Below are 15,995 nucleotides of genomic sequence, written 5' to 3'. Positions count from 1 at the left end.
TAATAAGTTGTCTCCTCCAACTTTAATACACAGCCCCTTAGTATGTCTAAGGCATTTCAATACTGAGGACTTCTCTTTGCATGCCCTTATTGAATGCCTATGACAATAGTGTTCAATTTGCCTTCCATGTTCGACTTGAGTAGTAATAGGTTTATATTACTTATGTCACATGGAGTATTGTTGTTTTGGCTAAGTTTTTATTTGTTTGGCTTGTCACAGAACATGGCCCATTTTCCCAACCATCGTGGATGGATGTACGACCGTTGTTATAGTGGAAGGAGAGGTTTGAAGGAATCTTTTGTCATCGGAGTTGAAGAGTTCGTGGAGATGGCCCGACGATATCAATATTATGCCCTTGAAGGAGGGATTCGATGTCCATGCATCAAGTGCGAATGTACAAGGATTTTGAAAGATGAAGTCGTCAAAGTTCACCTTTACCAAAAAGGGTTCATGCCTAATTACACGGTTTGGACATTTCATGGTGAAGAAATTCCTTCGACCTCCACTGCAGCTGATAAACGACTTGCATCAGGTTCGAATACTATTGTACATACATCTGAGATAGATCAATTTGCCTATATGCAAGAGATGGTCGACAATGCTCTTCGTCACCATGCTGAAGAAACAGACGATAGTCATGATGAAGAGCCTCCAAATGAAACGACGCAGAGGTTTTACAATTTACTTACAGAGGCAAATCTACCTGTATTTGAAGGTTCATCTGAGTCAAAATTATCAGTGTGCATTAGACTCATGGCTAGAAAATCTAATTGGAACATTCCCATTCAAGTAGTGGACTTCTACACAAAATTGATGTTAGATTTGACACCACCAAACAATTTCATGCCGAAGAATTATTACCAAGCCAAAAAATGTGTTTCAAAGTTGGGATTGGATGTCAAGAAGATTGATTGTTGTGTTAATGGATGTATGTTATTCTATGACAATGACAGTGGCAAAAATGATGCATTGTTGGTTGAATGTAAGTTTTGTGGCTCACCTCGATATCATACAATGCATGGTGGACGGAGGCAAAAAAAACCAATTCCCTTAAAGTCCATGTTCTACTTGCCTATAATTCCAAGATTACAAAGATTGTTTACTTCAATGCAAACATCAGAACACATGACATGGCATGATGGTAACAAAACTCCGGGATTTTTGCGTCATCCTTCTGATGGTGAAGCTTGGAAGCACTTCAATCGTAAACATCCATCATTTGGTAGTGAACCACGTAACGTCAGACTTGGTCTATGCTCTGATGGGTTTACCCCGTGCATTCAGGCGTCTGCATCACCATATTCATGCTGGCCCGTGATAGTTACCCCATACAATCTACCACCTGAGATGTGTATGACAAAGCCTTACATGTTTTTATCGTGTATAATACCAGGTCCATCTAATCCCAAATCATTGATTGATGTATATTTGGAGCCTTTAATTGATGATTTGAAGAAGTTATGGAATGGTGTTTGGACGTATGACGTTTCAAGGAAGCAAAATTTCCTTATGAGGGCAGCCTTGATGTGGACTATTAATGACTTCCCAGCGTACGGTATGTTATCTGGTTCGAGCACGCATGGTCGATTAGCTTGTCCACATTGCATGGAACATACAAAGTCATTCCAATTGACTTATGGCCGGAAAAGTAGTTGGTTTGACTGCCATCGACGGTTCTTGCCCATTGATCACCCCTTTAGAAGAAACAAAAAGGCATTTCGCAAAGGGCAAGTTGAAACGGATGTGCCCCCGCCAAAATTGACTAGATCACACGTCTGGAGAAGAGTGAAAGACTATCCAAAAGTCACTGAATGTGGTCAGAATAGGATAGAAGGGTTTGGAGAATGGCATAATTGGACTAAAAGAAGCATATTCTGGGAACTTCCCTATTGGAAGGACAACTTGCTAAGACACAACCTGAATGTCATGCACACAGAAAAAAATTTCTTTGACAATGTCTTCAACACAGTTATGAATGTTATTGGTAAGACAAAAGATAATGAGAAAGCAAGAAAAGATTTACCTTTGTATTGTGGACGAAAAAACTTAGAGTTGAAGGTGCAAGGTAACGGCCGATTATTTAAACCGAAAGCAAATTACACCATGTCAAAAGACGAGGCAAGAATAGTGTGTGGATGGATCAAGGAGCTTAGAATGCCAGATGGATATGCTTCTAACTTGTCCAGATGTGCCAATGTTCAGAATGGTACTATTCAAGGGTTGAAGAGTCATGATTGTCATGTATTCATGGAGACTTTCATCCTTGTTGCGTTCAGTTGTTTGCCAATGCACGTGTTAAATCCACTGATAGAAATTAGTAACTTCTTTAAAGATTTGTGTTGCACGACACTAAAGGAGAATTCCCTTAAAAAGATGGATGAAAATATCCCAATTATTCTCTGCAAATTGGAAAGAATATTCCCTCCTGCATTCTTTGATTCAATGGAGCATATTCCAATTCATCTAGCATATGAAGCTTGGCTTGGGGGACCGGTGCAGTACAGGTGGATGTATCCATTTGAAAGGTTTATGGGAGAATCCAAACGTTTAGTTAAAAATAAAGCTAGAGTAGAAGGCTCAATTTGTGCAGCTTACTTGCATAGAGAGACAACGTATTTTTGTTCACATTATTTCAAAAACTTCATGTTATCCCCCACTCATGTCAGAAATGAAATGCAATGAAAATTTGAACCACGTGAAGGTGCATTATCAGTTTTCCGACAATCAGACCGTCACGCAGGGAAAGAACTCACACATTGGTTAACTGATGCTGAATTCAATTCTGCTCATGTCCATGTCTTAATTAATTGCAGTGAAGTTAAGTCGTACCTTGAGTATGTCATCATCCATCTGTTATCTTTCCAACAACACAATTGTTATACACTAATGAACTTCATTTATACCAGCTCATTTCTTGTTGCTGAGCAAGTCGCAGAAGGAAATACTTCTGCTAGAATACACTCTGAGTTTCCCCATTGGTTTAGAAATCAGGTCTGTAGTTTTTCCTACCTTTAGAAATCGGTTATTTTGACTCTTGCTTTTATAATTTTTTTAGTGTCTTTGTAGGTTTTTAATCAGGCATTAACTCGCACAGTTCAAGAGTTAAGACATCTCTCGAATTGGCCAATGACATGTGTCAAACAATGACACACTTACTTCACCAATGGTTACAAATTCCATACACATGAATGGTCTAAAGGAAAGAAAACATCTAATTGTGGTGTGTATGTCAAGGGCCTAACAGAGGGTTGTTATGATGATTTCTACGGTATCATTCATAAAATATATGAGCTAGAGTACAACAGCACTACTTCTCCAAACAGAGTAGTACTTTTTTATTGTGAATGGTTTGATCCTTCGAGAGTTGGTACTAGAGTTGATCCACGGTATAATATTGTTGAACTCAACCAGAGATTAAGATATAGACCGTTTGATCCTTTCATTCTACCAACTAATGTCAGACAGGTTTATTATGTGCCATATCCACCATTCCGCAATATTGACAAGCGTAGTTGGGTCGTAGCAATACAAACCAAGCCTAGAGGTCGCATTGACTCAAATGAGGTTGAGGAAGATGTTTCCTACCAACTTGACCAAATGTCACAACCACAAGAAATTATTGAAGTTGAACGTATAACCGCATTGGTCGACCCTGATGGTGATGAAGATGACTTAGAAGCAACAATACAAGGTGATGAAGAAGAAGAGGAAGAAGAAGAAGAAGAAGAAGAAGATGATGATGATGATGATGATGACGACGAAGAAGAAGAAGATGATGATGATAATGACGATGATGAAGATGACGATCACGATGACGACGACTGAATGTTGGACATCTATTGTAGCAAATTGAACTATCATTTCAATAGAGTTATCTAAAATACCAGCTTAAAAGTTGTATGTAATTATTTATACATTGACTTTAAAAACCATTGATCCTTCGTTAATCATTTCTATTTTTTCGCTTTATTTGTAACCATTTCAATGCAGTAATGACAGGACAACGACAGGCACCAAAGTATGTACTTAGGGTGCCTGCTAGACTACCTACCACTATTGTCGGTAGTACATCACCTGTGGGGCCTCCTCCTACCCCTACTATACAGCCTCCTACCCCTGCAGTAGACCCTACTCCTACCTCTGCAATGGACCCTCATTCTACCCCTGCAGTACACCCTTCTACTACCCCTGCAGTAGACCCTCTTCCTCCTCCTGTGATTATAAGCCCCACTCCTCCCCCTGTGGTTATTACCCCCACTCCTCTCCCTGACCCTACTTCTATACCTTCCTCATCTGTTATACCGCCTTCTGAGACTGTCACACCATCTGCTGATCCAGATTCAAGTGGTGATGGTGAAGGTCTTGACCCGCCCCTCCATGATCGACCATGGATTGAGTCGTATGCTAAAGGGTAAGTTTTTAATATCTTGATAAAATTTGATGTTTAAACCCTATTGTAATTCAAATGACTTTTATTATGCAGGTTTATTCCATCTAGGGTTGCTTCCCAGGCCATCACACGTTCAATTAAGCAACAGTTTTTAAGTCCATGGCCTACTTGGGGAGCAATACCTGATTACGACAAAAAGCCATTTTGGGAGCGCTTTCAGGTGAACAATCAATTAAACTAATTGTCCCTCTTATATTTAGTATGTTCTGTAATCAATGTTTGTTCTCTTTAATGTTACAGATGAAGGTGCAGTGGAAACCTGAACATGAAAGTCATATACACAGAAATTTCCACATGAAAGCATCTCATCGGCTGTCAAAGATGTTTAGAGATGCCCGCAATGCAGGACAGCGCCCTTACTGGCTGGGTGATCAAATTTGGAACTCTTTATTGGCTCATTGGAATACAGTAGAGTTTCGTAATAAGTGTGCCAAAGCCCAGAGGAACAGAGCATCTGAAAGGGGTGGCACCCTACATACTGGTGGGTCGATCACCATTCATGAGCATGACATTCGTATGGTATAATTTCATTACTGCACTTTTTCTTTCATATATAAGTTATGTATTTTCTATTTCATATGTGCATTTCTAATTCTAAATTGTTACAAGCACAAGCTCTGGGTCGGGCGGTCCATGTTGATGAGGTCTTTGCACAGACTCATGTAAGGAAGGGCACTAATCAATTCGTTGATGAAAGATCTCGGAAGACTCATGTAAGCAAATAACAGTGTTACTATTACTAATTTTTCATTTATGTTATTCTATCATTCCCTAACATTGCTTTTAATGTTTCAACAGGAAGAATTTTCTACGAGACTTTCACAGGTTAGATCTGAACATGAGTCAGCTCCTACACCGGATGATGCCAGTAATGCAGAAGATGACATCCGTAGGACACAGTGCTGGATCGACATCGTTGGTGGGAAGAAAAAGGGACGAGTGTATGGTGTAGCACAACTTGCTGCAAACTATACAGCATCGAGAGGAGGTACTCTGAAGCACCAACCTTCTTCTTCCACCACTATTCCTGACGAGGTCGTTCTTCGCCTCACGCAGGCACTACAGCAACGTGACCAGGAAATCACTAATTTGAGAGCAGAGTTTACAAACTTTAAGGCCCTGGTCATGAGAGTGTTGCCTGGTACTTCACAGGATGAATTCAATATCCCTCCGACCCAGCCACAACCCTCCTCGTCACCCGTTGTCCCTCAACAGCCCACATCAGTCCAACCCACACCAGTCCAACCATCTATAGAGGAGCAGGATGATGAAGATGGCTCTGATGATAACTATGTACAGTATTAGTTTCATTTTGTTATTAGTTGTTATAGAAACAATTGGATATTACAACATTTGGAGTTTACATCATTTGGATGTTAGATCAGTTGGATGATTTGGATTTTAGAACATCATTATGTTACATTGTTATATGTTATTAATATGAATACATGTTCTATGGATTAATGGATGTTCTATGGATATTATTGATCAATGATTGCATCTTTGAGATGCACATTATGCAGGTGTGTATGTGCTTGAAAATTGTTATGCAGGTCTGTTTGTGTATGAAAATTGCTATGCAGGTCATTTGTTGGTTTCATAATAAATACAAATGTCTCTGACATCTCCCTCGAACTTACCGAAGGCTTTTGCCCTTCGGTAAATACCCACGTTCGCTAATTATCGAAGGCTTTTTCCCTTCGGTACTTACCGAGGGCCTCCGCCCTTCGGAAATTACCGAAGGCTTCTGCCCTTCGGTAATTACCGAAGGCTTCTGCCCTTCAGTAATTACCGAAGGCTTTCGCCCTTCGGAAATTACCAAAGGCTTATGCCCTTCGGTAATTACCGAAGGCTTCTACCCTTCGGTAAATGTTAGCGACAAGGGTATTACCGAGGGCTTTTTGGCCGTCGATAAGCCGTCTGTAAATGTCTTCTACGGACGGTTTTGGGCTTTTTCCGAGGGCTTTTGGCCTTCGGTAATGCCCTACTTTTTTGTAGTGTCACTTTCATCGAAGATCTTCGTCCTCCGCTAGGGTTTCTCCCTTCCTTTCACTTTTTCCTCCATTTTTTACCGATTAAGCCATTCACACTGATCATTCTTCACTTTCCCCGATTAAACCACCATTCCCACCGATTAATCGATCAATTTAGTGATTCCTCACCATTTTAGGGTTTTCCAGCTTTTAACCTTAGTTCCTTGAGTTCTTCTCTGATTCTGCCCTCAATATAGATCTTCGTCTCATTATTTCACCACGTTTTCTCTAGAGGAAGCCTCGAAGAGGAGCTTGCTTCACACTTTCCTCCTCTTCCTTAGAGCCTTTTCCATCAATATTGGAGTGTCTTGGGATACCAAGAGTGGGTGAAACTCGATTCTAGTAAGAGTAACAGGGTTACTTTGATTGAGTGGGTGATAATAGAAGGGGTGTGAATAATCGGTTCTAATCTTGTTGAAGATTCTAGTGGAACCCTCTAAGAGGTCTTAGAGGAGAACTAAAAATAACTCGGTGGAGTGAACCAGTATAAAAATAACTGTGTTTATTACTTCAACTTGTTAAACACCTTTCTTACAAATCCTATAGTAGGTTATTATCTTAACCAGTTATAATAGCTCTTATGACCAAAGCTTATTTTTATCAAAGAGCTATCTTTATCAAAATGCTGCAACAGATTTGACTAGATGATTGAAAAATATTTATTTGTCAAACTGTAGTTTGAATAGAACATTCAAGTCAACCGTTTAACAACTCATATAAATCTTTTAATCCTTGACAAGGTTATTAAAATATCTCTTTGGAAAAGGTTTTCCTATAACACTATTCAACCCCCTTCTAGTGTTTTTCAGGGACTTTAGAAGGGGTTAATAGTGTTTGTATGACTTTTCGTAAATGGCGTCTAATGAGTTTTCAAAGGAATAAAAAACAAAGATATGTTCAGATGGTGATGTTTCTAAAGGATTAGTAAAAGGCTTTAGAGAAAAAAGGCACTAAAACACAAATTTTATACTAGTTCACTTAACCTGAGCTACATCCAGTTCTCCCTTAGAAAATCTAAAGGGATTCCACTAACCTTATCAAATATTACAATAAGTTTAACCTCTCCAAGTTTACAACAAGTATTAGCACCACTCCTAGTTCACCTAGTCAAAGCGACTCGTCCAAGTATTATAAACCACTCTCGGTTTCCCTAGTCAATCCTAACTGGTTTGAGTTTACCCACTCTTGGTTGTTGAGTATTTTGACCACTCCTGGTTCCTAGGTATTATCAACTACTCTTGGTTCCCTAGTCTAACCTAACTAGAACAAGAATAATATGAGTTTTTTAATACAAAAACACTTGGTGTTTGATAATAAATACAGATTGAGTAAACTCTCATAAAGAGAATTAATAAAATATAATACAATATGTGAACTCATATGGTTTCTTCTCTTATGTTAAAGAGCATTAGAAGATATAAGCTCATAAAGTTCTTTCTCTCTTTTCTTCTCTTTTTTTCTCTTTTTTTCCTATTCTTTTTTTTTCTTTTTTCTTTTCCTCTTCTATTTTCCTCTTCTTTTTTCCTCTTTTCTTTTCGTCTTCTCTTTTCTTCTTCTCTTCCTTTCATTTTGGAAGCATTAGATGTTGTAGGCTTGGAGATAAAGTAGAAGGCTAGATGTGATGATAACTTTCTCTTCACCTTTTCTCTTGCTTCACTAAAAAATATTAAATTTTATTAGTTTTTTTTTTAACATTTTCGGCGATTTTAACCCCTGGAAAATACAGTTCCTGCTGTTACAAAAATTGTTGGGAAAAAAAGCATCGTTAACTATTATCGGCGGTTTTTTTTCTAACCACAGCTATTTCCAAGGGTTTTTGAGAAATTGCCGGTATTTGCAAAGGTTTTGATGAACCGTCAATATATGCAGAGGTTTTGAAAACCGCTGGAACTAACTAGGGTTTCGAAAACCGCTAGAACTTACCGGGCTTTCAAAAACTATCGAAACTTATAGGGTTTAAAAAACCATCGAAACCTACTAGGGTTTTAAAATCGCCGAAAATTCGATGCAAATAGTTTATTTTATTATGATAAAGACTCTTTAATATATCAATCACACAATCAAATAGTTTGAAATAATGCATTACATTTATACTTAACTACACCTTCTAATAAACTAATATATAAATTCATAAAGTTCTCTTTAAAACCTATGATCCAATAGGAACCTTATATAGTGACTGAAAAATTCCCACTAAAATTTTCTAATTTCTAACAATCCAGCAGAGTTGTTGGGTGAGCCCTTCTATTACGTTTGACATTATCTCTTTTTCTTCTTTGATGACCAGTGGTATCCTTGTAGGTAACCTTAAAACAATATAAACAAATATTAAGGATCAAAATTTAGTACCTTAAAACATAGCACATAATCTAGAAAAATGCCTAGTGAAAAATCGAACCTTACGCCCAAAACTCCAACTTCTCGTTATTTGTTTCGGCATCCAAAGCTTCAATCGAAGGATCATCTTTCTCATCCAATTATTGATGGAAAGTAACACTGGAGTTAGTTTTCTTTTGAAATGATCGAGGACTATAATACTTAACTGTCAAATATGTTTAGACAATAACCAAAATCTAAGAGTAAATAAGAACTAAAATCATATATATGTTAATAATAGTTATGTAGGAAGAAGGACATGTAATAACCACTTCAATAGTTATCTCTTCGTTTAGTTGAGCACACACCTAATATTGTTCTTATTTTTTCTCAACTAAAGTATAAATCTAAAATATTAGAATCTCCAAATCAAATTTAAAATAACACTAAATTAACACAAATATAAAAATGCACCAGAAAAGAGGAAATATAAAAATAGGGTAATAATATAACTAAAATACTTTAAGAATCCAAATATCATCCAAAAATCATAGTATTACATTGTCAAATATAAGTTTCTTATCATAGTCAAAACAACAATTACGTTAGTAGAAATAAAATAATGTAACCGAAAAATAAAATACGGTTAATACCATTATTGGTCCTAATTTTTGTTAGCTTTGTTCGAAATGGTCCTAATTTTTTTTTATGTTCAATGTAGTCCTAATGATTGTAATTTGTGTTCAATTTAGTCCTTTTTGCAAACGCTGTTTAAATCGTTAACGACCAAATGTCCAACTGTGTAATCAATGAATGACATGTCATTTAATGGCTGAGTGGACACATTAAGGCACAATGACATGAATTTTTGTTTTTTAGAAGTGATTTTCTTATATTAGGTTTTTTATCCAATTAAAGTCCTTGTGGGTGGCTACGTCAACATCCTCAACGCCGACTCTCTCTTATTCCTTCACAAGTTGCAAAACCCTTTCGCTCTCCTTCAAGTTTGAGACCAGCATCCATCATGGCGCCATGGCCAGAGACACCTTCTATGTGCTGTGTTAGGTGTGACTCTTGGGGTACTTTGGTGGTTGGTGGATAAAGTCCAATAAGATGTTAAACTATGGTTTTTTTTTCATTTTTCAGATGAGGGATGCGGCAAGACAATGTTTATGACGCTGAAGTTGGTTCTTTTTTAGAAGAAAGAAAGATCGAGCAAAACCAAGAACCCAAGAGTGGAAGGTCCTTTTTAGAGCAACTTTTTCTATTGACAATTCTAAGATAGAGAGAAAGAAAAGTTAAACTAGTATAAAGTAGATTTTCTTGTACCTGTGACATATTGCTCCTCTCTCAATTTATTGAAAAAGGTGAAGTTAATTCTAGCAATTGGTTTTGGATTTGCATTTCATGGATGAAATGTGATAATCATATTAGCTTGAACCAGACATTAACTAACACAAATAACATGGAAAAACATATATTCGAATACACAACAGTAAATTAGACTAGCAAGCTTGATTGGGTTCACATGGTCATCCCATCATTCACGGACCACAACTCTAACCTTCCTGCACAAATTATTCTCCCAAATCCCTATTATCCATCATCGTTCCAGCAAAGAGAAACCAAAATAGGTTCACCTCTTCCGATCCTTCCATTCTTTGTCTACACCGATAACCTATATCCACCCATCACCATCATCTTCAACAAAACTCCATCCCTTACCGCAACAATTAAAACCCTAACCAAAAATTCAAACCAATTTTGGTGGCAGGTGTAGCGGTTGAGCTTCAGCGAAGCTCGGAATAATACATCAACGCCTTTCTACGGCTTGTGATGAAATAAAAAAACAGAGAGAGATGAGGAGTGAATTCCAAAAACGAGGAGTGGCAGTCATCGAAGGGCGGCGACACTTCTGGCATCAGTAACGTGTCCGGCGACAGTCTTGGCCAGGCAGGGAGACCTACGATGATCCTGTTTGGACCCGAGGGGGTTGCTATCAATTTTAAAAAAGCCCTAATATAAGAAAATCACTCCAAAAAACAAAAATCCATGTCACTATGTCTTAAAGTGTCCACGTCGGCGTTAAATGACATCTTATTCACTAATTGCATAGTTGGATGATAACAGTTGAAAATACCGTTATCTGTGATGAGATTTTGATACTAGATGCACCCTTTTCTACTTAGAAACTTGCTTGAAATCATGTTTTTCTATTAAGTTGTGTGAATAAGAGAGTTAAGGTTGAACTTGATGATTTTATGACTAAATTCCCTTGTTTTGGCAGGAAATGAGATAATATGGAAGCAGAGCTGAAGTGCCAAGGAGATGGAGCTCAGAAAGATTTGAAAAAGCACTAGAAAGTTGGAACTCCCGAAGCTTGAGCGCCCTTTTTGGAGCCCTCAGCCCCAAAGCCTATCGCACACTGCCTGGGCGCCTTTTTTGAGGCGTTGAGCACCACTTTTCCCGAAGAACCACGGCTGCTTGCCCTCCGAGTGAAGCTGAGTGCCAGTTTTAGTATCGCAGCACGCCCGGGAGCCTTAAGTGTGGCGTTGAGCGCCTGCAAGATGGGTCTGAGCTTTGTTTCTATTGTGATTCTGCTCTATTTAAAGGACCCAGACGCCCTAGGTTTTGTATCTTTTGCAGAGGATGTAACACCCCAAATAATTTAAAGGGTATTACTGGTAGTAAAGACTAAATTAATTTGATATCTGATATAAACAATCAAACTTTATTTCAATTCTTCCAAAGTATAATTCCAAACTTACAAACTTTAAACAATATAGTCTTCACCACTTAACATAAATTCGAAATTAAACTTATAAGTCTTACACAACATTTTTTTTTCCAATGCAAATTTATTCTTTTTACAAAAATCCCTGAAATATTTTTCCCGCATCTCTCTCATCATCTCTAAGCATTTTCAACCGCATCTGCAACATTATCTGCTCACATATAACATGAGTTATATGATCATAGCATAAACAAATAAGGGTAAGCCAACCATATCATACAATCATTAAACTTACTTATAATATAAATGTTTCAATCATGTATTTCTGCAATCCACTATCCCGATGTCATTAATTCATTTTTTTTTCTTCACTTCTTCAAAATCATCTTTCTCATTTTCATAAACCTTACAAGTATACCATGCTTACTCATGAAGCCTTATGGTCAGACCGCTCTCTGCCTGCTTCCTTAAGCCTTACCTGTATATTATGTCTTACTTTCTGAAGCCTTATAGTCAGACCTCTCTCTGCCTGCTTCCTTAAGCCTTACCTGTATACCATGTCTTACTTTCTGAAGCCTTATGGTGAGACCTCTCTCTACCTGCTTCCTTAAGCCTTACCTGTATACCATGTCTTACTTTCTGAAGCCTTATGGTCAGACCTCTCTCTGCCTGTTACGGCAATAATCGATTATCACGTTCCAAAACAGAAAAGGGTGGTCGCCATAATAATCGATTATCACAGGGGATAATTAATTATCACTACTAGATTAATATTGTCCAAGGTTCAGAAATAATTGACTATCACTAAGGATAATCGATTATCATATTTTCTAAAAACCTATAACGGCCTAAAATAATCGATTAGCACTTATGATAATCGATTATTATTGGCAGTTGGGAGCATTCTTTTCATTTTCTGAATCCTAGCCTATATATACAACCTTCCTAAACCTTTAAGAGGTTACCTAAACTACTTGCGAGCACATATTAGTTTTGAGGAAGTTCTCTGAGTTTAAGTGTGAGTCCAATCAAGTCTTGTGAAAAGGAAAAGCTTGTGTTTAGTTCGTCTAAGGTTCAAACGATTCTCTTAAAGTTGATGGAGTTGGTTTCTTTCCATCGTGTGTCGAAGGAGAGTGTATTCTTTTCCTAATCTTTGTATTATTCTGATTCTAATCTGAAACTAAATTATAGTTAAAAGGTTAATCACTCTTTATAGTGATTAACGACTAAACGTAGAATCTGTTGATTTGAACCAGGATCAAAATCTTTTATATGATTTTCTCTTTTCTTATACTCTTTGTTTACAAATTGATCTATAAAATTACTGAAAAATAATTATATATTTTAAAAGAACCAATTCACCCCTCCCCTTTTGGTTATTGACTGATTTCACGCTTTCGAAACATTTCGTTGCGCGATACAAATCTCAACATAGAACATTGTGACGAGTGTTCGTAAAGTATTGAAGAGCTTTTGCAGTTGTCTCCTCTATTCCCTTTATCTCTATCATCAACAATGTGGAATTGCTCCATGGCATGTATTTGGCCATAATTCCAGCCTGCAAACAAAAACTATTTCAATCATTTCTTCACATTTACAATCAATGCACATGTCTAGTTTCCCTTTTTTTAACGTAAAAGATACTTCTCAACCAAAACCTCTGCATTGTATTGCATTTGGGTGTAAAACTCATAATAACTTTAGTGCGATCAATGATCAATTACATATCAGCAATCACTTTTCTCAACATACAATATTCTAATCTAAACACAAAGGCAAATACATACCAGAATGCATGATATATCAATATTATAATCTTCAATTTGTATACTAGCACCTTTTCCTTCATACAACCAACAACTATAAGTGATTAGGAAATGTTACCAATATACAGTGAAGTTAATTCCAGTAGATGATTCCCCATTGACATTAGACGAAAGTATGGATCTCTTCATGTTCATCCTTGGTAATGGTAAGTTTCCACAACCTTGCATTTATTTTTTCATGGGAATTGTTACTTCCAATAGCACTGAAAGCACCTTCCTCAAATTGTAAGCGGCGTCTTCCAACATCATGGTACTTCATAGTGGCCTACAGTGATTGTAGTAATTATTATTACATATCACAACAAAATCTTCATAGACTCGAAAAAAAAATGTAACTTCCAGACTAGAAAACCTAAGTACATCTCTTATGATTGATTGATTGCTTAATGCTGAAAATCAAACCCTCGTCTGAAGTCCAGGTTGCCTCCTACTTCTTCCTTATTGTCTTATTTTCACCAATTGTGTTTATATTATGAGAAACTCTTTAGGTGTTAAATTCATGTCATTTTTTTTCATTGGCGGGAATAATTGCCAGGAACGTTGAGCCTGTCATACTACTATATTTGGTGAATTGGCGCTGCAAACAAGAAAGGCACAAAGTTTACGGCAAATTGGATGACCTAATTGAAAAATAGATGAGGATTTATTTAGGTTTTGAGAAAATAGGTATTACAAGTCAAAGCTAGAAGTGCACGATACTTTACTATTAGGGGTGGAGCTTGAAGCTTCCTTTTACTCTAAGGACTCACTTTTGCTCTTTGTTCCTCTAGGCTTCTTCTTGTCGCCGACATCATCGTTCTCGGTGTCACCATGGTTAGGGATGTGAGATGCAAAGAGAAGTAATTGAGATGCGAAGCTATGGACGCTTGAAGTGAAGCTACGGAGGCGCGAATTGAAGTCTAAGGGCAGTGGAAAAGATGAAAATGTGGAGAAGATGAAAACATGAATTCAAATCACGAAGAAGTAGGGTTGCAAAAATTATTTGCAATTCTGACGGTTTCATTAAAAAATTGCAAGAAAATTTTTCCAAATAAAAAAATAAATTAATCTTAGTTGCGATTTTTATGATGAATCACCGGAAATTTTTTTAAAAAAGGAAAAATAAAATATAGTTGTGGTTTTTATTTAAAGTCACAGAAAATTGCCCATGGTTTTTAATATCGTCAAAAAAAAAACCTCCACTATAATAAATTATTTTTGTAGTGCTTGAGCTAGCTTTCATAATTTCTTTTGGGTTGAAGACAATTGGACGATATAAGCATTGAGATGAAGTAGAGCTGATGATGATCTTTCTTAAACATATTCTTCTTCGTTTTCTTCCTACTTTCACTCTTTTATATTTCACCTTTTCACTCTTCTTATCTTTTTAGTTGATCTTCTTTCTATAGACTTTCTTGAGAGATTATCATTGTGCAGCGAGTAGATTTCAAGAAAGGATTCATAGCTCTTTTTGATAGCTTGATCAAACTTAAGTCTAATATGTAGGGCAACAGTCCCTTCATAAATGTAGCTTGTACGATCCTTCTTGGTTAGATGCTTTTAAAGACTCCTTCTTACTTCTCCATGTTTCTTTATTTAAAGCTTTTGGACAAAGCTTGGTGTTGTCTTCCTCATCCACTTGCATCTCTATAATGCATCAGGAACACCTACAATGTCATATACTCCCGTATAACCAAAGAGTCATACGATCATCTCACAAACACAAACATAACAAACAACAGTAAGCTACCATTAAAGCAACTCAAAATGTAAAAACAGTAATAAATATAACATATCAATCCAAACATCTGAACAACATTACCATCACTAAGCATGTAGGACTATTGTTTATCTCTTGTACCCTACCACACCTACATATTCTTTCAAATAGGATGGTTCGATTCGTCTCGTCCTCACGTGTAAAGGACCCGTTTCCCTACTCCTCATGGACTTAAAAGTAAAAATGATGACAGATTGCACATTGGGCACTATAGTCAACAACAGGCCAGAGTCAAGGTACCATACAACCACCATAGTAATCATCAATGATAAACGAGAGTCATCCAAAACAAACACAAAACATGGAAACTAGCTCAGCACAGCTTGACACACCACCCAAGTGCTCTGCCACCAAGTCCATCAGCTTGACCAACGAAGCCCCTCTATTAATCGATTGAAAATACTCGTAATCGATTACACTCCTATTTTTTATAAATAAATTCTCCTGATAATCAATTAAAGGCAACTTGTAATCAATTTACAGCTACAGGTAACACGAATAAAACTCCTTTGTAATTGGTTATCATCACTATGTAATCGATTGCAATAATTGGAAATTGAAAGTCGTTTTACATTCCAACGACTTCAACGTTACATAATTGATTACCATTTCTCGTAACCAATTACCACTACAAAAAAGAAGGGCATTACCGAAGGCCAGAAGCCCTCAGAAACAGCCCAAAACCGTCGGTAAAAAGTAATTACAGACGGCTTATCGACGGTCAAAGAGCCCTCGGTAAATCTCTTGTCGCTAACATTTACCGAGGGCTTCCGCCCTTCGGTAATTACCGAGGGCCAAAAGCCTTCGATAATTACCGAGGGCCAAAAGCCTTCGGTAATTACCGAGGGCCAAAAGCCTTCGGTAATAACCTAACGTG

At 37.2% G+C, this 15,995-nt stretch overlaps 1 protein-coding gene and 1 pseudogene across 1 annotated transcript; both read left to right on the top strand.

Annotated features, from left to right (window-relative positions):
- Positions 1–222: 222 nt before the first annotated feature.
- Positions 223–2,887, top strand: LOC148200568 (uncharacterized). Its single transcript, XM_088112987.1, has 2 exons — positions 223–2,065; positions 2,814–2,887. The coding sequence occupies exons 1-2, from the start codon at positions 223–225 to the stop codon at positions 2,885–2,887; spliced, it is 1,917 nt and encodes a 638-aa protein (XP_087969113.1).
- A 239-nt stretch (positions 2,888–3,126) lies between these two features.
- LOC148200567 (uncharacterized) lies at positions 3,127–3,825 on the top strand (annotated as a pseudogene).
- The last annotated feature ends 12,170 nt before the right edge of the window (positions 3,826–15,995 follow it).

The sequence above is a fragment of the Vigna umbellata genome, chromosome 4 (assembly GCF_029865625.1).
Source record: "Vigna umbellata cultivar VRB3 chromosome 4, Vumbellata_1.0, whole genome shotgun sequence".
In the NCBI taxonomy this organism is placed as follows: Eukaryota; Viridiplantae; Streptophyta; class Magnoliopsida; order Fabales; family Fabaceae; genus Vigna; species Vigna umbellata.
The sequence above is the reverse complement of the archived record's forward strand: the minus strand, read 5'-3'. Positions and strand labels throughout refer to the sequence as shown.